Source organism: Emydura macquarii, unplaced genomic scaffold (assembly GCF_026122565.2).
Source record: "Emydura macquarii macquarii isolate MOO-44397 ecotype Brisbane River unplaced genomic scaffold, CSIRO-AGI_Emac_v2 contig_2432, whole genome shotgun sequence".
Taxonomy (NCBI): Eukaryota; Metazoa; Chordata; order Testudines; family Chelidae; genus Emydura; species Emydura macquarii.
Genome location: NW_027132569.1, coordinates 3361067 through 3381232, shown reverse-complemented (window position 1 = coordinate 3381232; position 20166 = coordinate 3361067). Strand labels below are relative to the sequence as shown.

General features: G+C 40.3%; 1 protein-coding gene across 4 annotated transcripts in view; it reads left to right on the top strand.

Annotated features, from left to right (window-relative positions):
* The window catches only part of ELMO1 (engulfment and cell motility 1), a 434299-nt gene extending 415266 nt beyond the window's left edge, over nucleotides 1–19033 (top strand). For all 4 annotated transcript variants that reach the window (XM_067562514.1, XM_067562513.1, XM_067562515.1 and 1 more), the window contains 4 exons: nucleotides 1391–1498; nucleotides 5958–6040; nucleotides 12919–12996; nucleotides 17767–19033. In XM_067562514.1, the coding sequence (XP_067418615.1) occupies nucleotides 1391–1498; nucleotides 5958–6040; nucleotides 12919–12996; nucleotides 17767–17967 (470 nt within the window). In that variant the 3' untranslated portion in view covers nucleotides 17968–19033. The remainder of the gene's footprint in view (nucleotides 1–1390; nucleotides 1499–5957; nucleotides 6041–12918; nucleotides 12997–17766) is intronic.
* Nucleotides 19034–20166: the final 1133 nt, after the last annotated feature.

Here is a 20166-nt window from a genome sequence, read left to right as displayed (position 1 = left end):
CCATTTTGGGATTTCAGTCTCATCCTCTCTGCCCTCACACAGCCGTCCTTCAAACCCCTTGCAACCTACTCTGTCTCCCACCTCTCTATGAAGGTGATTTTCTTGGTGGCCATCACCTTAGTGAGGTGGATTAGCAAGCTGGTGGCCTGATGGCTGACCTGGCCTTTACCATCTTCCACAAAGTCTCCCTGTGACTGCACCCAAATTTCTTCCCAACGTGGCCTCTCTGTTTCATCTCAACTAATCTACCCCAGTTTTCTACCCCAAACTGCCCACACCTCCCAAGGTGCGCACATTGCATTCTCTCAATGTTCAGCATGCGCTGGCCTTTTTATCTCCAGCACACCTGTGACTTCTGGGCCTCACCCAGACTCTTCCTTGCCATTGCAGAGTGCTGCCGAGGCCAAGCCCTTTCCTCGCAACACCTCTCTAAATGGATCTCCCCTTGCATTGAGGAATGGCACACTCTCTCTCATGTTCCTCCACTCCCAGGAGTCACTGCCCACTCCATGCAAGCGCATTCCACCACATATTCTTCCTTGCAGATGAATTGTGGCAGGACATTTGTAGAGCGGCCATGTGGTCCTCCATCCACACCTTTACTGCTCACTACACCATCTCCTCAGCAGCAGCGGCAGATGTGGCGGTTGGCTGCACTGTCCTGCAGACTGTGGCTTCCTGTGAATCCTCACAAACACCTCCATGCTAATCACTGCTCACTACTCACCCACATTTGGAATCACATAAGGACCATCGCTCAAAGAAAAAGGAGGTTACTTATTGTAACTGAAAGTTCTTTGAGATGTGTGGTCTCTATTTGGATTCCAATACCTGCCCTCTATCCCCTCTGCTGCGGTCTCCCTTGCTTGCTGATAAGAGGGACTTGGAGTGGCATCAACCTGCACACCCCTTAAAGCCTCGAACACACCATGCGGCTGACAAACAACACGCGCAGGTCAATGGACACTACTACAAACAGTTCCGACACATGGCGCACATGCACACCCACGTCTGAAATCCAAATAGGGACCACACATCTCAAAGAATCTACAGTTGCTGTAAGTAACCTCCTTTTTCTTAGCAGAAGTCTCTGTCCAGAAGAATTTAAAACTAAGGAAATTGTACTTGTTTGACACTGGTTTTCATAAATGGTGACTGAATGAAAATACAAATGCTGCAAGAGGACGAGTTCCAAGTCTCTTCTTAATTAAGTGAATTATTGTGAACAGGCAAACTCCTTGCCCTCCTCACAACACATCACACATTTCTAACCTCTACACAATACTACTTCCCTGCAGTGTAGCATCTGAAATGAATAATTTTTCTCCTATGCTATTGGTGATGAAGATGAAGACAGATGTTAACCTTTTTTAATGTATTATTTTATCAGACAAATTTTGGTATTGTCGGTTATCGCCCAATCACAAAGTCTTGCACTACGGAGACTTGGAAGAAAGTCCACAAGGAGAAGTTCCCCATGATTCTTTGCAGGATAAATGTAAGTCATGTAAATGTACTGGCTCCTCTATTAGTTAAGTTTTAAGTTACTTGTTTGCTTTTAAGACAATGCAATATAAATACCTCCATTAATGGGCCCAGTATGCCATGTCTCCTCCAGGTAAGATATACCTTGTCACAAGCATTCTCCTCAAGTACAGACCTCCAGGCAGACTGTAAAGAGCCTGTCAGATTGCAGTGATGGTAGAGCTTGCAATGTGTGTATTTTTTCAAGGATATCCAATGGTAGCTCTACCCAGAAGGATGTGAGCAGTTCCAGTTAATTTATACCACCATTTGGATTATTCACCTTAATTCTCCTAGTTTAGCCTCATCTTCTTATGAAACCCCAGATGAGTGGCCAGATCTTGTCTTTGCGAATCCGTGGGTGGCATAGATCTGCTCTAGTGGCACCGGAATTTGAGATCTGGGTTCAGTTCCAGGCTCTGCCGCAGCCTTCCTCTGTGTCCCCAAGAACATTACTTATTACTTTAGTCCCGCTTCTGTAAAACAGGGATAATAATACACCTCTACCTCATGTGGCTTGTGAAAACATACACATTAATGATTAAGAGATATTCCAAGTAGAGATCTAAAACTTTGTTTAAGAATCTGTTTAAACGTTCTAAAAATAGCTGTGAGCCCTTCCCCTTTCCCCCCCATACTGGGCTCCATCACTTCCCGTGAGCAAGATCTGCCCATCTGCTTTCACTCACAGGGAGCTGAGCCCAGCTGCCACTCCCCTCCCCACCACCAAGTTTAAATGGTAATCAGCTGTTTACAATTTTTTAACGGCTGATTACCGTTTAAACGTTTAGGCTTTTACATCCCTATTTCCAAGATGCCATGATGGGGGCTACAGCAGTATTTAAATAGATAGTAAGCAGGGACATTTTTTGGTGTGTTCATGTATCACACACAAGCTTTGGAAAGTGTGCACAAGGAATGCACGTTCCATTTTCAGATGAGTCTTCCTATGAACTTTAAGCTTAGAAATGTTACACATTTCCTACATAGTAACACAGTTTATTCTCATCAGACGGCAGATGTCAAATAAAATCAATTTGGAATAGCAGGCACAGAAGCACCTCTTGTAAGTGAAGACAGCTGTCCCTGCTGCTATAAATCGTCTAGAATCTGAGAGAGAAATCTGTGACAGAGAGCAGGCGAAGGGCTTTTTCAAAAGTTCAGACAACTACCTTGATTATAATGGTTGTATGTGCTTAAGTGATAAATTGTTCTGAGAAGTGAAGTAACCTTTCTCTTTTCAGTGTGTCCTCCTCTGTGCCCAATCAACAGAGCATATGCCTCTTGCACAGCTCTAATCTAGGGAATTTAACGGGCAATTTTCAAGAGACCTAAGAAATTTAGGAGTCCAAGACCTATTGAAACTCATCCCCCTTTAAAAGTCTCGCCCTTAGTTTAAGATGTAGAGGCTTTTACTGTAGCTCAGGAGGTCCCAAGTTTGGTCTTTGGTGATGGCCAAGATAATAGTCAATACACATCTTCCCAAGAAAATGAGACCAAAGCTTAAAGATTGGATAAGAAATCATTTCCTTGTGTTTTGTCCTCAATAGTAATAAATGTAATTCTTGGCATCATTGTACAGTCACCTGTAAGTATAGATCATGCAAGTTTATTCTGCTTCTTTAGTGAAGTAAAAGAATAATTTTGCAGACTTTGGGAATTTCTCCAGCCTGGAAACTAAGAGCGAAGTAACTTAATAACCTAAACTTCTTACACTGATTTATTTGTATTAATACATTAACAAGCATTTGAGATAATGAAATCAAAAACTTTGTTCTGACTCCAGCCCATAAAAATGTCTGGATGCTTCTTTGTGCTGGCCTGGGAGGGTGACAGACGTAACTGGAGTCCCATAAGAGTGGCACTTTACAGTCACATTCGCTTTTTTTCATTGCTGTACAGAATTGCCTCAAGGGTGTTTCATGCTTTTACTGCAGTCCTTTGTCAGAATCTAGGACAGGGTTTCTTATCAGTGCGCTAAACCACTGGCACTGAGAGAAGCTATTTGTTTGCTCTGCAGTTAAAGAAATAGTACAAAAATATTATAGTAGATTTGGAGTGAAAGATGAGGCAGTGAACTCCACTCTTGAAGTGTGGCTGTAGTGACTGGGTTCCAACCTTCATAAAATGTGCATGTCTAATGACCAAGTGGAAATTGATATTGATAGAATTTGAGGGAGGGTCATCATTCCTTGTGTGCCCCAGATTTTTCCGGATCACCACAGTAGCCATTACATCAGGAATTAATTTAAATGGAACATGAGAATCATTCAACTCCTGTAAATAGAGCCCAATAATAAAGTGCTGCTGTTCTAGACCTGCCGTGCAAAACTGGCTTTGGAAACATACAAAACCTGTGACAAAGTGCAGCTCCCTATTTTTTAAATCACCTTATATATAATATGGGACTACAGCGGTCTGCTACCATCTGCGTGTGCTGATCTACACGCTCCTAGACACACGGATTATTGTGCTCTCCACTGCCAGCTTTGGGACAAGCCTCACTCCTCCTGACCATGTAGTGCACAAAGGGGAACAGACAATGGGCCTTCTCTCTTCCCATTTCCTAGTGCAGAAGGGGGAGTGTCAGTAGAGGAAAGGAGATGGGGGAAAGGAAAATGAGAAGACTGAGGTGACTTGTGGAGGGGACAGTCCTCTTTGGCTGCTCACTAAGTTTGGATGAAGTGGTAGCATCAGTTTTCAAAAATGCCTTCTGTCACATCTAGCTTGCTAGGAAACTTGGTCCCTTTCTCCCAGATGAGGACCTAGCCACAATAATCCATGCATTGGTCATATCCAGACTGGATTTCTTTGTCTCATTGTATCTGAAGTTGAATGTGAAGACTATGCACAAGCTTCAGCTGGTGCAAAATGCCGCTGCCCACATCTTCTATGGCTTAGGCTCACATCAATCAGCTTTCAGTGCCAGCTTAAGGCCTTGGTCTTAATTTTCAAAACAATTAATGTGTCATGCCTCAGCTTCATCAAATTTCAGTGTATTAATCACCATGACAGCTGCACTCTTCTGAGACAATGGAGATCACAAAACCCAGGGCAAAGCACATGAGATCTGGGGACCAAAATTCTCGGTAGAGAGGATCCGACTATGGAACAACTTTCTAGATGAGATCAGGTGAATTCAGACTCTGACCATTGTTAGGAAATGTTGCAAAGCCTTCCATTTAGAGAACATTCCGTTTTCCCCATAAGTGATACTCCTAACTCAAACATACCCTTTTATTCCCAAATTCCCCCAGTCATATTCCCCCCAAAACACCTACCTGAAGCAGAGTGTTGACCCCAAAAAGGGAAACGTGCCAGTGACTCCTTGAAGTCTACTAGGGACTTTGTTCTGGCTATCGCTATCTTTGTTATGTGGAAGTCGCTCAGATACTCCAGTGACAAGTGGCACCCTTAAATCCTAAAGAAGACAGATAGAGGAGAGATTGAATAGATAATCCCAGGAATCATTTCTGCTTTTTAAGGTTTACTGTATGTAGAAAATCCATTAGAACTTGCACTATATTTTAATATTTTGGGTTGTCTTTTCAACCATAACACTGTGAATGAGACAACAGGTTGTTGTCTTGGCTGGAGAAGACACGTATATAATACATAAGATATGTGTGCAGCTGAATCCATCGGGGAAAAAATGTATTCTCTACTGTAGCATTTCCATTAGAGAGTCTAAAGATTCAAGCAATAACAGACTTTCATAGTATTATCCTATTCTGTATGATGCTTTTCCAAAGTCACAAGATAATGGGTTATTTATAGATTGTAGAAGCTTTCTATCATTCACTGACCATATTATATTTAGAGTATATAGATTTTCTATAATGTAATTACTGCTGGAAAATTGACTTCCACTTGAAGCACAGATGCATTTATCTCTGTGTTCTAGTGACCTCACCAAGTTTACTCTTGCCATGACTGTGACAAGTGAAACTTTTCACAACTTTTTTTTAATGAATTTACATTAACAATTATTTTTTTTAAAAAAGCAATGGTGGTTGGTCATTCTCAACTTTATATAGATGCCACATCAAAATCACCAGAGAGTGATTGAGCAGCCAGTCATGGATATAGTATAAAACAACATGAGAAAGTTATATCTAAGATAGATACATAATATATTTGTCTACAGGTGTGAGTGTATATAATGCCTTCACACACACCTACACAAAATCAATTTTCCATCCAAAGTCTCAGCAAGAAGGAGAAAGCAGAATCCTAGTTCACATTTCCATCTGGACATGTGAAACTTGAATCCCTTATGTGTAAGGCTCAGTGATGCCTGTTGCAGTTGTTTTGCTTACGGTTTCCTTTCTCGCAGTAGACTCTGGTAAAGGCATGGTAGCTGGATTTTTTGACACATCAGTTTTGCCTCTTGTTTGACAGCATAGCTTTTATTTTCTTTTTTTGGAATGCAGTACCTGTGGCAGATATAAAAGCAGTTGTGACAGGGAAGGACTGCCCTCACATGAAGGAGAAAGGAGCTCTTAAACAAAACAAGGTATGGCTTTCAAATTATTACAGATGTTCACTCTGTAGAGTACAAAGACTATGAACTTGACCTTTCCTGAAATAACTTCATTCCAGCTTGCTGCAAATCCATTTATATGTGAACACACACGCGCGTACTTTTTCTATTTTTTTCTGTCTCTCTCTCTTTTCATCTAGGACCATGTGAGTCAAATTATTAGACAAGCATACTTGAGTGGGCTCAACCTTGTGTTTAACTTTCATGGCATCTGTGCATTGTGATAATTGTGGATAAGCACAACACATGTTGTGTTAAGAAATGTTCCAGAGTGCTGACACCTGCTGAGTTCCATAGACTTTAACGGAGTAGCAATAACGATTGATGAGTGGCCTAATAATGTTACCTGTTGAAATGTCCTCATTAAATAAGTTGTGCTTACCATATTCTTTGATGAATCTGTCACTGCATCCCTGTCACATAGAAAAGATACGATTTATGTCCAGCTGATAGTAATTTCAGATTGAGCTGTGTTAGAAAACCCAGATGTGAAATGGATGCTGAAAAAAGAACACAATGTAATATTTGAATTTTAAGGAGGCAATGATGCATTCAGTGTTACAGTGGGATTGTGAAGAGGAAGCAGTGTTCACATCCTGATTAGGTTTAGAGTATCTTTCAGAGTTTTGGGTCAAGAAGTTCAAGCCAGCACTAGTGTTCAGATTTCCTAGTGCTAAAATTTTGTGAATAGGTGGTTTTTGGAGATTTTTTTTTTTTTTTTGAGGTGGGGGGGTTGAAAAGTTAGCTCCAAACTGAGGTAAGTGTGAGGTATACTCAAGACACTTCCATCAACCTGTGCTGCATCTGAATTTCAGTGGGGCAATAAGACTCTCGTTGCTTTGGATCTGACTTGATACCGCAGGGTTCTAGCCAGGGGATTTGAATCTGAATCTATCATTGCCTGAAATTGGGAACGTTTTAAAGTTCTGTTTTGGGTCCACTTTTAGTTCTGATGCTTAGAAAGATTCTGAAGCATAAAATATTAAAAATAGGATTCCCTACCTTAGTTGTGCTTAATTTTGAAAACAAAATGTGAGTGTTTAATGTTCATGAAAGTGTAGGACTAATGACAGATCTGGAGCCAGGCAAAGTGGAGATAGGTGCAGTGAAAGCTTCCCCACATAACCATTGCAATGTACCTTTGTCTGTCCATTCCCACCTCTGGTCTTTTCCTACAATGAGAAAGAGATGAGGACAGGTAGAGACAGCTGAAATTAGCTGTTCCCTCAATGACTGTTGCTAAGCTACTACACTGATGAGTACAGGATTGCTGGAGGGACAGATCATCTCAAAAGCTCTGTTTGCGTATGTTTCCCATACAGGTAACTAGTATCAGTTGTATTTGGCTCATATAACAAAATAGTCATTTTGAAATTAGGGATGTAAAAAATGAGCAATCCATTGAAACATTCTAAAAATAGAACATTTAAAAGGTTAAACGCGGTGAACTCCTTCCATTGTGACTGGGGAGTTAAAGAGCTAATGGGTTGATGACTAGGAGAGATAGAGTTAATTAGTTGATGACTGGACAGTTATGAGGAGAGGCTGAGGGAACTAGGCTTGTTTAGTCTGCAGAAGAGAAGAATGAGGGGAGATTTGATAGCAGCCTTTAGCTACCTGAAAGGGGGTTCCAGGGAGGATGGAGCTAAACTGTTCTCAGTGGTGGCAGATGACAGAACAAGGAGCAATGGTCTCAAATTGCAGTGGGGGAGGTCTAGGTTGGACATTAGGAAAAAGATTTTCACTAGGAGGGTGGTGAAGCACTGGAATGGGTTACCTAGAGGGGTGGTGGAATCTCCATCTTTAGAGGTTTTTAAGCTGTGGCTTGACAAAACCCTCACTGGGATTATTTAGCTGAGGTTAGTCCTGCTTTGAGCAGGGGGTTGGACTAGATGACCTCTTGAGGTCCCTTCCAACTCTATGATTCTATGATTATTGACTGGGAGAGTTAATTATTTATGTGTTAATGACCGAGTTACTCAGGTAATGAATGAGTAACTCCTCCCCCCAGCACAGGATCTCTGAGCCGCAGCAGCTGGGCGGCTGGGTCTCTCTTGTTTAAACGTTTGATTAATTCGCTAACTGGTGAGAATGCTGCTCACCATTTAAACATTTACACGTTTACCCTGTTACATACCTATTTGAAATATAGAGTTTACCCTCATCTTCTTTCACTATAGAGTATTCCTGATTGAAAATGAAAAAGTCTTATCTAAGTAAAACAAAAACAAAAACCAAAAAAACCCCCCCAGGAAACTATTTCCTTCCTAATTTTCTGAATCAGAACACACACACATGCACGCAATAGCTTGCACACAAATCCTACCTATTGCTGGATCTGGGACATAAACAGCATTTGGCTGTGGAAACTATATCATATATAGGAAGTAATTTTAGTGCTTCCTTATCTTGGCATTCATTTGTCCACAAAAACAAAGAGAGAAAGCATACAGTGGGTGATGAAAATTTGTCATCTTTATAAAGCAGCAGTGTTTAGATAGCATATAATGCTAAATAGCAGCACCACATATTTGTATACCCTCAGCAGTCAGTGATGTTCCATTTCCTAGGGTAACATTGTAATGGACTGGCATAAAGCTGCTAACCAAAGATGTGGAGATCAGGAATTGATAGGTAACGTAATTAAATCCATAGTTGGTGAATTCAGTTTTTTGGTACCGACAGTAATAATCTTTGTCATTACTCCACTACTTATGTTGATTTTTCTATGTCCTCATTTTCTGATTTAGGAATAACAGAATTTGGAAGGTTATTTATTGTGTAAAACAGATGTCTGCAAATTTTAATAGTCTGTGCAGAATATTACAGCACTGCTTTGCTAAATTTTAATTTAACTTAGTTTGACAGCTGAGAATGATGTATCAAAATCTCACAAATCCTGTTTTCTTTGTATTAAAAAAGATGGAGCATAGGGTCAAGTTTCACAATTGAAGAGAATATTTAGAAGGATTCTTTCAACAAGTTATGCCCTTCTATATATATAACAAGCACCTTAATGTGTATTCATTGGCAAAAAAGAAAATTAAATGAGAGAATGCCAGTGTTACAACAGAAATAGAATTGGCAGATTGTTCTTAACAGTGGCTTCATCATCTCTCCATTTGCCAACATTAGGCTGTATTCTTCCAATGGAATCATTTAGCAACCAACAGGAGCAAAGGTGAACTGGAATTTCGATGCCATATGAAGATGGAATGACTTGATAGAAGCAGACCAGAATCCAGGGTTCTTTAGTCTTGCTCACGTTTTAAATTGAGTTAAATTTTTAAGGCTCACTATTAGGCTCATTTGTGCCTCTCATATACATATTAATATATTGCATGCAAATGAATTGTATTTTATTTAAAAGCTATTTAACAAGGAAGTGTGAGAGACATGTTCATCTAGCCATGGGTATGCCCCAGCCATCCTTTCCATTTGCTGATTTGGCAGCTTTAAGAACATAAGAACGGCCATACTGGCTCAGACCAATGGCCCATCTAGCCCAGCATCCTGTCTTCTGACAGTGGCCAATGTCAGGAGCTTCAGAGCCAATGAACAGAACAGGCAATCATCGAGTGATCCATCCTGTTGTCCACTCCCAACTTCTGGCAATCACAGGAGAGGGAGAGCCAGAGCATAGGGTTGCATCCCTGACCATCTTGGCTGATAACCATTGATGAATCTATCCTCTGTGAACTTATCTAATTCTTTTTCGAACCCTGTTATAGTTATGACCTCACGAAATCCCGTCAGTGAGTTTCACAGGTTGACTGTGCATTGTGTGAAGAAATACTTCCTTTTGATTGTTTTAAACCTGCTGCCAGTTAATTTCATTGGGTGACCCCTGGTTCTTGTGTTATGTGAAGGAATAAATAACACTGCCTTATTCACTGTCTCCATCTATGGTGCATTTTTAGTGAGCAGAAATTAATCTATTTACTTCTCCAGTCTTCAGAAACATCTGTTCTCTTTAATATCACCTTGATTATCACAGAACAAGAACACCAGCACACATTCTAGGTAGTATACTGTGGGAACCATCCTGCCCTGGCATGTGGATAAACTAGATGACTTAATAGGCCTGTGGTTCCCAACTTGTGATGTTGGCCCTAGGGATTTTGAGACCACTCAGGATGAGGTGGAAGGACACTGCCATGGTGATTTCAGCTGCATGTGACCACTTGTGCTCCTCAGCCTTAGGCAATGGCAACATAACAGTAGCAAGTCTGATTACCAAAAGCTGCCCCCACCCCCTGATCCTATCTCTGATTGGCCTTCACGATGGGGCCAGGTATAGCAGCAAGAGAGACAAACTGTGGGAGAGGACATCTGCTCACATCTCTTCTGCCAAGGATTCCCCATGAGGCTGGAGCAGGAAGTGGCCAGCAGCTCCTCTTAAATCAGCTGCCCAGCAGCTTTAAGCAATGTGATCATTCTCTGTTTCAACAAGAGAAACATCTTTTGTTCCCTGCATCGATTGCTCTTGGAAACACAGGAAGGGGCAGAGAAGAATTCCCCAGGAGAGGAAGGGAAGTGACAGAGAGCGAGCAAAACTAGGGAGAGAGAGAAGTTAGAAGTGATGAAGGAATGGCTGCAGGGAAGGAAAGGAAACAGTTGGAAGTAGGGAGGAAATTGGGAGGATTGTGAGAGAGAGACTGGATCTGGGACAAAGAAAGGAGCTGGTGGAAAGAGCTGGAAGCAAGAAGTGAACACTGAGAAAGGTTGAGAACTAGGTTTTCACAGGGAGGTAGAAAGGGGAGGAGATAACAGTGAGAAAGTTAATGGACTGAATGAAAAATTGAAAGTAAGACCCAGCCAAAAAAAAGACAAAAGAGACAAAAAGGCAAACCAGAGAACATGGGAAAGGAACAGAAACGAGAGTGATAACTAAGCAAAATGGGTGTAAGACGTGGCAATGACTGTAGGGCATGGCATGTGGGGATATGGGTGGGGAGCTGGGAGTGTATCCATCACCAGTGGGGGTCTTCAACCCAGGTGATCAGCTGAGGTGAAGAGTTAGCTGGAGAATCTTGAGAAGGGAGAGGTCTGACAAAAAGGCTGAGCTTGGAGCACCGTACTGTTTGTTATTGGTTCGTTCACATTCCCAGTCCTATGTTTTGTTTTTGGGACATGTCCCAAGTCCCAGGATTTGTTGTTGACCTTCAGGAAATTCAGTAGCTTCGTATTACAGGCTCCCGTCCTCTGAAAAGAAAAGAAAAGAAAAGAAAAGATGCCTTTTTTTTTCACAACTTCAGTTTCATTACTTGGCATTTTCTGATGTCAGTAATTGATAACACTGTAAGAGAAGATAATGCTAGGTTTGTGTGGGCAGAGGTAAATTTGGTTCTGGAATGAGGGTCATTACTCTTAATCAGGTACGCTTGAGAGACATGCCTAAAACAGAAAATAACTGCATGAACTGTAAGCAATTTGATAGTTTATGCATCTGTAGAGCCAGGAGCTAGCTGTTGCTTCCTCTAGGAATTGACCCAGAGAGGTCCTTTTGTATGTTCTAAAAATACAGCAACTTTGAGATAATACCCACATCCGAGGAAACCAAGAATTTTTGCCATGTGATACTGAAGTTTCAGATCAACCAGTAAGTGTGTATAAGGTGTAACTTAAAGTTTGTTATCTAGATTCTGGTCTTAGTTATACCAGTGTAAATCTGGCGGTAACCCCACCGAAGTCAGTGGAGCTACTCTGGCTTTACACTAAGTACCTGTGATCAGATATGGTCTGGTATATCTGCTGTAGCCACCATAAATTTATAGTTGTTCCATTTTTAATCTTCAACATAGTAAATGTAGGAAGCAGAGCTCCTTTAGTTTCTAGCAATGTAGGGATTATTGTCATATATCTCTCTTCTCTTCTTCAAGAGAGAGCCAGTAAAGACAATCAGTGTTATGGGGCCATTGACCAAGAAGCAAGGAGGCAAAAAGAGCAGGGCTCATGGTACTAAGTAGGATAGTTTTGAGTCAACCAAGTAGAGGGTACACTACATTTCACTAATGACTGTTAGCATGCAGTACAAACTCGTAAGAGTTCATATTGGGACATGCTACAATAACTGATTTACCCCATCTACTTCCTATTCTCAGCATCTGGCAATACCACAGTACCTGCTTGATGTTATACACGCTTGTAACAGCCCTCTAAAGGGCATTAGTTTGGTGCAGATCACCAGAACACACACCCATCCTTTCCCCCAACATGCCCCTTACACTGGTGGGGGTAGGCCCTGAGAGGAGGGTGAAGAGTCAGCTATGGCAGCTATATGCCAGTTGGGGATTTCCCTCAATGTGGTTGGATCCAAACCCACAAGGGACATGTTTGCTAGTTCTGGGTCAGATGGGGCCCAAAATGGCAGATACAAAATTATCCATTCTCAGGAGGTAAGATTTCCAGCACTGATGATGGCACAAATATCACAGAATGAACTGTCTTTGGGAAGTATATGTCTTATGGGGCCAAGACTTTGTGAGATTTTGGTGCCTCTGGTCGCAGACACTAACCATAGCATGGCTCACACCAGAACACAAATTCTAGCCTAATTGGGAACCCCACACTGGCACTGCTACTCATTTCAGATTTTTAGCCTTGCTGAAGCCCCATTCACATCAGTGTAGGTTCTGTTGTTGTCAGTGTCTCTTGTGATTTGCTGGCACCATGGCATATTGGCCGGAAATGAAGTAGAATTTCAGGTGAGTAGCATTTTATTCTGGTGCATACAGTAAAATATTTCAGTTTTCTTCAGAGTTGTTGGCAGGGAGGAGAGCAAGGTGTAGATGTATTACTCTCTCTTGTGGACTTCTAATATGCGTTTCTTTATTACTGTGTTCTTCCAGGAGGTGCTTGAGCTTGCTTTCTCCATATTGTATGACTCAAATGGCCAGTTGAATTTCATCGCTCCTGATAAGCATGAGGTAAGCAGGGGTTAAAGTAAAGGGAAAAAACGGCGAGGTGGGGTGGGGATAACACAACTCTCCTTTCAGTGTGAAGATTGTAAGTTCTCAGAGAGAGGCTTTTTGTTCTGTGTCTGTACAGCATCTAGCACAATAGAGTCCTGGTCCATGCGTGGAGCCCCTAGGCGATACAGTAATACAAATAATAATAAAACAGAGAGAGACCTTTCCCTCTTCTGCTATTTTGTGGGAGTGGTGCTCACTCAGAACTCCCCCTCCTCCTTTCCTGGCGTGGTAAGAGCTCTTCTTAATTCAATCTACCCTAACCACTGGAAAGTAGGTAACTTTCCCAAGCGAATACAAATAAAACTTCAATCTTCTCCTTCTCTTCAGTCTTCAAACTCATACATGATTACAGAATAATCAAGTTAAACTTAGCATGACATCCCTGGCCTGTACAATCAAGACTATTAAATACCAACAGCATCATCAGCTAGTCTTGATTGCTATCAGTGCAGTTTATAGCTATACATCACAGCATTGGCCTTTTATGCTACTGAATGACACATCCCCCTGTTCTCAGTTTAATGTTGTTAAGCATGTCCATGGCACATAACACTATAAATTCTGCTCTGCTGTATCCATGATGTGGGATGGGACAGAGCTCTGTGAGCCAGTGGGTGTTGGGGCAAATAAAAAAGCAAAACAAAACAACGGCCCACCCCCAAAGACACATACACCTTGGAAGATAATGGCATTTTTTTTCCAAATTGAAGATGGAAGCATCGCAAATGATTTTCTCCAAGAATTTTGGATTTCCAGATATAAACTTAGAAGGATGTTTAGCACAATAAAGCACAACTGAAGTGTATTACATATGCAGCTTTAACATTTGCAATTCTGGCTAAAATCCTTCAAACAGATGTTAATTCTGATAGAAGAAATGAGTTGTGCTCATTTGGCTTTTCCTGAGGATTAATTTTTCAATGTCACTTTGAAGCTTTTTCGTTCCATGAAGCGATTTAATGACAAACGTTCAGTTAAGAGAAGTTGACAGTAAGATTTCTAGAACTCTGAAAGCTTCAGCTACTGTTAAGAGTTGTTGTTTTAGACAAGTCATAGTCTTCTTCAAACTCTAGATTGGACTTACGTTGGGTTTCTTCTGCCACAATTTAATTATAGTCCATGTCAGCTCTTAAGGGCAAATTCTCATGGAAATTAATAAATATTTCAATCATCTCCATTGGAAAATGCAGTCTGTGACTACTTCCATCTTCTAGTGAACTAACAAAGGCCTTATAATCTTTTCCCAAATGTCTTCCTTAATTTTTACCTTCAACTTTGTCCAGCTCATTTAAGACAAAATTGGCATGCCTGAAAAAAGTCTGCATTTGTGGCCAGAAAGGCAGTGTCAGGGCCGGGCCATAGGTGGCCTGTGTGCATGGAACAGTTAACAAGTTGTGGTGAAGAGACAAGTAGTGGAGTGGGGGGGATTGAGCCAGGCCAGGATGCTGGGAAATCAGAGGGAGGCTCTGAGTTGCAGACAGGAGGTAAATAGCAGAGTCAGACACGAACTGGGGTCAAGGGTTCACAGCAAGGCAATGTCTGGAAGGGAAGTAAACAGGCAGTCAGTATTGTTGCTCAGACAGCTCCCTGTAATGGCTTCCTGGTTTATATACTTCCATGGGCCAATCAGTGGGCTACAGGGGGCCACCACTCAGGCCCTGCTGGGCAGTACTTCCTGCAGTGTCTAGCTTCACAGGTTTCCTCAGCAGAAACTCAGCCTGAGCATCTGGCAGTGATGTGGAAGTGTCCTAATTGGTCTTAATTCAGCAGTGTTAACTTAGCAGTGTCCCTAACTTTTGAGATTTGTCCCTCAATATTTGGTGTGTTTAAAGGCTTAAAAACCAGAAAGCAAATAAAATGAACCCAATATTTTATCTCCTGACTTCTGAGCTACTGTCATTTTGGGTGGGGGCCTGACTCATGATTTTTTTTTTAATTTGGCAAAACAGTTCAGACATCTGTCAAAGCTCGTTGCTATCTAGAGGTCTGAACACTTTGAGATTACACCATCATATATGTTTTTCATTTGAATGCTGATAGATGGTTTTGACAGAATAGCAAACAAGGTGGGTTATGCCATCCCTGCTTTTTCACAGAGAAGCTGGTAAAATGGGTTATAATTAGGTTTCACCGGAAGTTCATTAAAATTAATCTGCAGTAAATTGAGATGATTCTTCAGTGGCTCTTAGTCTGCTTTGTACATTGAAAGAAATACCTCCAAATAAACGCGGTAATTTTTCTGCCAGCTCATTAGGATTTCTAGCAGTTCCAAAATTATGTAAGTCTGATTAGGTTCACTTGCCAAGGTGGAGATGAGACGAGGAGTCCCTTTCCCCATTCACTGCACCCATATAATAGGTGGCCATAAGAAGGTTGCAGGGAGCTGGAAGGGGCTCCAACTCATTTATGTCTGAACCAGAGGAAGACTATGGCTCTGCCCTCACCAGATCACTGAAATGCTTGCACTGAGGGAGCACTAGCTAAATCAATCGATCTTGCATGGAGAGCTTTCCAGCATGCTTCCACACTTAAAAGCACCTCAGTTTCTTTTACAAGTTTTCCTTGACTTCTCCTTATACTGTAAATTCTGGCAAAACCATTTTCAATAAATCTTTCTTATAAAAATCTTTATGGAACCTGTGAATTTACAAAATATGATGGGATTGTGTGTTCAGCAGGAATTTTATTTTCAGGTTGGATTTTTTTTTCTTTCTCTGAGGCCCTGTCTATGCTAGGGGGAAAAAGATGTGTATTTAAAACATGATGGCTTAGCATGATTTAAAATCATAGTGTAGACAGGGCAAGTTAGAGTTTTAAACCTGATTAGCTGGTCAATGGGAACTATAAATTCCGCACTAACTGGCTAACATAGATTAAAACTACAACTTGCAAAGTACAAATCATTGTCTCCATCAATAGTGAAATCCTGACTCTGTTGAACTCAGTGATAATTTTGCCACTGATTTCAGTGGAGCAAGATTTTGCTCGAGGATTTTGAAGTGTTAACGATCATGATTTAAAAACATGTGCCTTTTTCCTAGTGTAGCGTACCTTGAGATTTTTTTCTCTGATTCATAGCAATATGCTTTTTCTTTTCTTCTGCAGCACACAATCAGCTATTACTATCTTTAAATTTGGCTATCAGTCATAGCACACGGTTGGCTAATTTTCAAATCCATCCTTTGGCATGAAATCTAGCAGAAACATTTTTAAGATAAACATACAGTTATGGTTGATTTAATTTTCTCCTTGTAAACTAGGACACGAGTTCATGACTGAAATTTATTTTTAGACAATATCATTCAAGCACTTTTGTTCATAGTTACATAAATGGTTTGTAGTAATAAATGGAAGTGACTGATTCGATAGAAGTTGACTGTTCACCAACCTCCCCTGGGTTTGTTGCTTATTTAAAACAGTTATTCAGCTTATATTTATCTCAAGATGTCAGCTTTGGAGTGAGATTACATTTCCTTTATTTTTTAAAAAAGACAGCAAAAGGAGAGATTTTTTACAGGCCAAACAAAGCTGTTTAGAATTATGCCAGGGTAACTTGACATTTAATTTTTTGAAGGACAGAACACTGTGTAATTTAGTTTTCCTGCTCTGGAAAATAGATGCTTATGTATAGGCGGTGTGTGTGTGTGTGTGTGTGTATCCTTGTTCTTGTGTATATGAGTATGCATACACACACATATTTATATGTATTTGTATGCAACCTCATCTACATACAATGTGTAGTTATATACTATGTTACATATTTGTATACTGGATATATGATGTGAAATATATTTGATCAGATCAAATGTATTTTAAAATCAAATACATGGTTCCAATAACACAAAAATTAGATATCTGAAAAGTCCTGTTAGGTCTTCTAATCCACCCCCCAATAGTGCAGGATTTTTTTCCCTATAATACATGTTTTGGTTTCCCCAATCTAGTTAATATATATGGCAAATATATTTTTCCATGTAGCTAAATACTAAATCAACATGGGACCGCCTTAACTCCCATTGAAGTCAATGAAAAGATTCCCTTAGACTTCAAGAAACTTGGATAAACCCCTAATGGTTTAAGATAAAAATAGATTGGTGGTTGAGTGGTTAGGTTGGTCAGTCAAGGGAAGACTGAATATCATGATACAAAGTGGCACTCTTGATATTGAAGGAGAAGAGTTTTTTAGAAACATTTTTCTGGTTTATTGAATATTAGAGCTGGTTGAATTTTTTTAGTCAATTTTTTTTTTAATGTTTAAAAAAGGCCTTTTTTCAAATTGAAATTTTCACAAAGAAAATTTTCACTTTGTTTGAAATTTCCCAAAAGAACCCCCAAACACATATATTGTTTTTTTAAAAAACGAATACCAAATTCTTTTCAGGTTTTGGTTTGCTGTTGGAAAAAAACACCTGAAAGTTCCCCAACGTTTTTTTTTTTAAATGGAACATTTTTCATTTATTTCAATTTGTTTCCTAGAATTTTTGTTACCATATTCTGACCAGTTCTATGAAGCATTTACCTGTTTCACACTAAATCACTAGCTAATACATATGTTTAAAAGTAAGCCAAAGAAGAGCTTAAAGACATCTGTCTAGTTTAATTTTACAGATGTTCTTAAGTCACCAGAGCATAAATGCACTGCAGATGACATGGCTGGCTGATTGGTTTGCATGGGGAAAGCAGGCTAGGTCAGGACTTAATGGAGGTTCTTGTCTTCCATGGCAGTACTGTATCTGGACCGATGGACTGAATGCCCTCCTTGGGAAGGATATGCTAAGTGACCTGACACGGAACGACTTGGACACACTGCTCAGCATGGAGATAAAGCTGCGCCTCCTCGACTTGGAGAACATTCAGATTCCTGATGCTCCCCCGCCGATTCCAAAGGAGCCCAGCAACTATGATTTTGTTTACGACTGTAACTGAAGCTGCCCACTGAAACTCACATTTAAACTGGAAATATTATAACTGGAGAGATTAAACAAAGAGCGAGAGAAACCCACACCTTGGATTATGGACTAAAGTTAAAGCACTCACTTTTCTTTCCATTCTCTGCATCTTTTCCTTTCCCCTGATCCTATTTCCCCTGTTGCTAGTCAAAAACTACATTGCTTTAATTAACTTCTAATTGCAGTCCATTGGATGTGGCTAACATGAAGACCATTAAGCAGTGCCCAGCAGAGGAACTTTTAAATTCTTAATGTTGGAATAGGCGTTCTAAGTAAAGTACGATGCTTCCAAACTGCATGCCCACAAAACCAAACCTGGCACTGCAGGTGCTTTATCTGAAAGTTGGGAGGTAGAAAGGAGAAGCAGCTACTGTAAATGGAAGGTGGAGAGAGAGATTCTCCTATCTCGTCCCAAGAGTCGGCTCACAACTGATTCCAAAAAAAGATGAAAATTATTAACTGCTTAAACTTCTACACCATCATCACTGTCCATCGTCTGTGCTCTGCCAGGGTTATTGTTTCCTAGAATGAGTAGTTTGCAGGTTTTCTCTGTACTGTGCATTATAACACTGCAATGCTTCTAACTTCTGTTTCTGCTGTCTCTTAAATAGCCCTACATTTCTCCCAAATTACCAGCACAAATTGTGAATGAAGTCACTAGTTGTGTTCTTTCCCTGTAGCTATTCTAAGCCTCAATTGCTTCTAAAATTGGCTTAATATCCAAGGTGATTTTTCTTTTCTTTTTCGGTTCAAAGTAAAATAATAGATTCTACAAATTAATGAAAATGGTGCGACATCTAGGTTGCATCATCATTGCTACAGTGTTATAAGTTTACAATGGATTTAATTTTTGTATTTGTACAACGGGTTCTAACTTTTTTTTTGGCCAAACAAATATATTTAATGAAAAATAATTACATTGTGAGTTCATTTAGAGATTGTTTTTATTTTTAAGTTCCATTGGAAACATTTGCCCTGGGAGGGAAAAATATCCAATATTCCCTTCAATTTTGCTGTTGAATAAAATCTGAGTTGTAATGATATTGGAACTTTGTTTTTTATTTTGAAGTATTCTTTACCATTTCTAGCACTTCTGAGGCCTCTGGTACAAAGAGAAGGGGTAAAGTGTAACTTTAGGCTCTATGGTAACAACATAATCATGTGATTACAATTACTATTTATTTATTTGATGACAAAATTGCACTTGGAAATATGCATTGCAACAGATAGATGACCCTTTCTGAAAGGCAGCCATTGAGAAATCTAAATACAAAGAAAATACAATTAGTCAGTTGTAGGCACTTACGTTTAAGTTCTCATTTGACAAAACATCTGAGCCCCACATGCTTTCCTCCTTTTCCTTGAGTCAAGGAAATCAGAAACCAGGACTGCAAATGCATAATATGATGGCATGCTGGCTTTGTGGCATGTTTTTCCCCTCCTCTCTTCCTCAAATTCTGTGGCTGCCTATCTGTAGGTATTCCACTGGGTTCAGGCTCCATAGATCTGGAGGTGCTGGGCCTGGGTCCTGGTGAACAAATCTATACTGCAAAGATTCCCCACCTCCAAAATTCACATCTTAGTCAATGTTAACTTGCATGGATTCCTCCTCTAATATGTGAGCCCATCCACAGGGATTTTATCAGACCCTATGGTGCCATGAAGCTGGATGGGTAAATTGAGGAACAGAACCTCCATGCAGATGGCCTGTGCCTCTGGTAGCTCCAACAACATCTGTAATTTTTGAATAAGCCAAACACACTGACACCTTCTCAGAATGGGTAGGGGTGGATCAGATCCTAGAGATGGAAGGAGGAGGAGGAAACTTCATGAATCCAGCATGATGGTCCTAAATAAGATACCTTCACAGGGTTGTAATTGCAATATGTCTACTGTACTTTGATCTAACAGGATAGAGATACAGATTGATTTAGATGGTGAATGATGTTAGAAAAGAAAAGAAAATCTTTAGTATCACTACAGACCAACGCTAGTGCAAAATGTTACTGTGGACCACAATCTGAGAGAAGATGAAGGGAAATTTCAAACTCCTGGTGTGAAAGCTGGAAATGTTTAATGTAATGAAGGCTTGCCAAGGCTGTATCATAGATAATCAGTGTTAAAAAATGTGGAAATACAAGTCACGTGATTGCTTTCGAGGATTGGTAATATGATC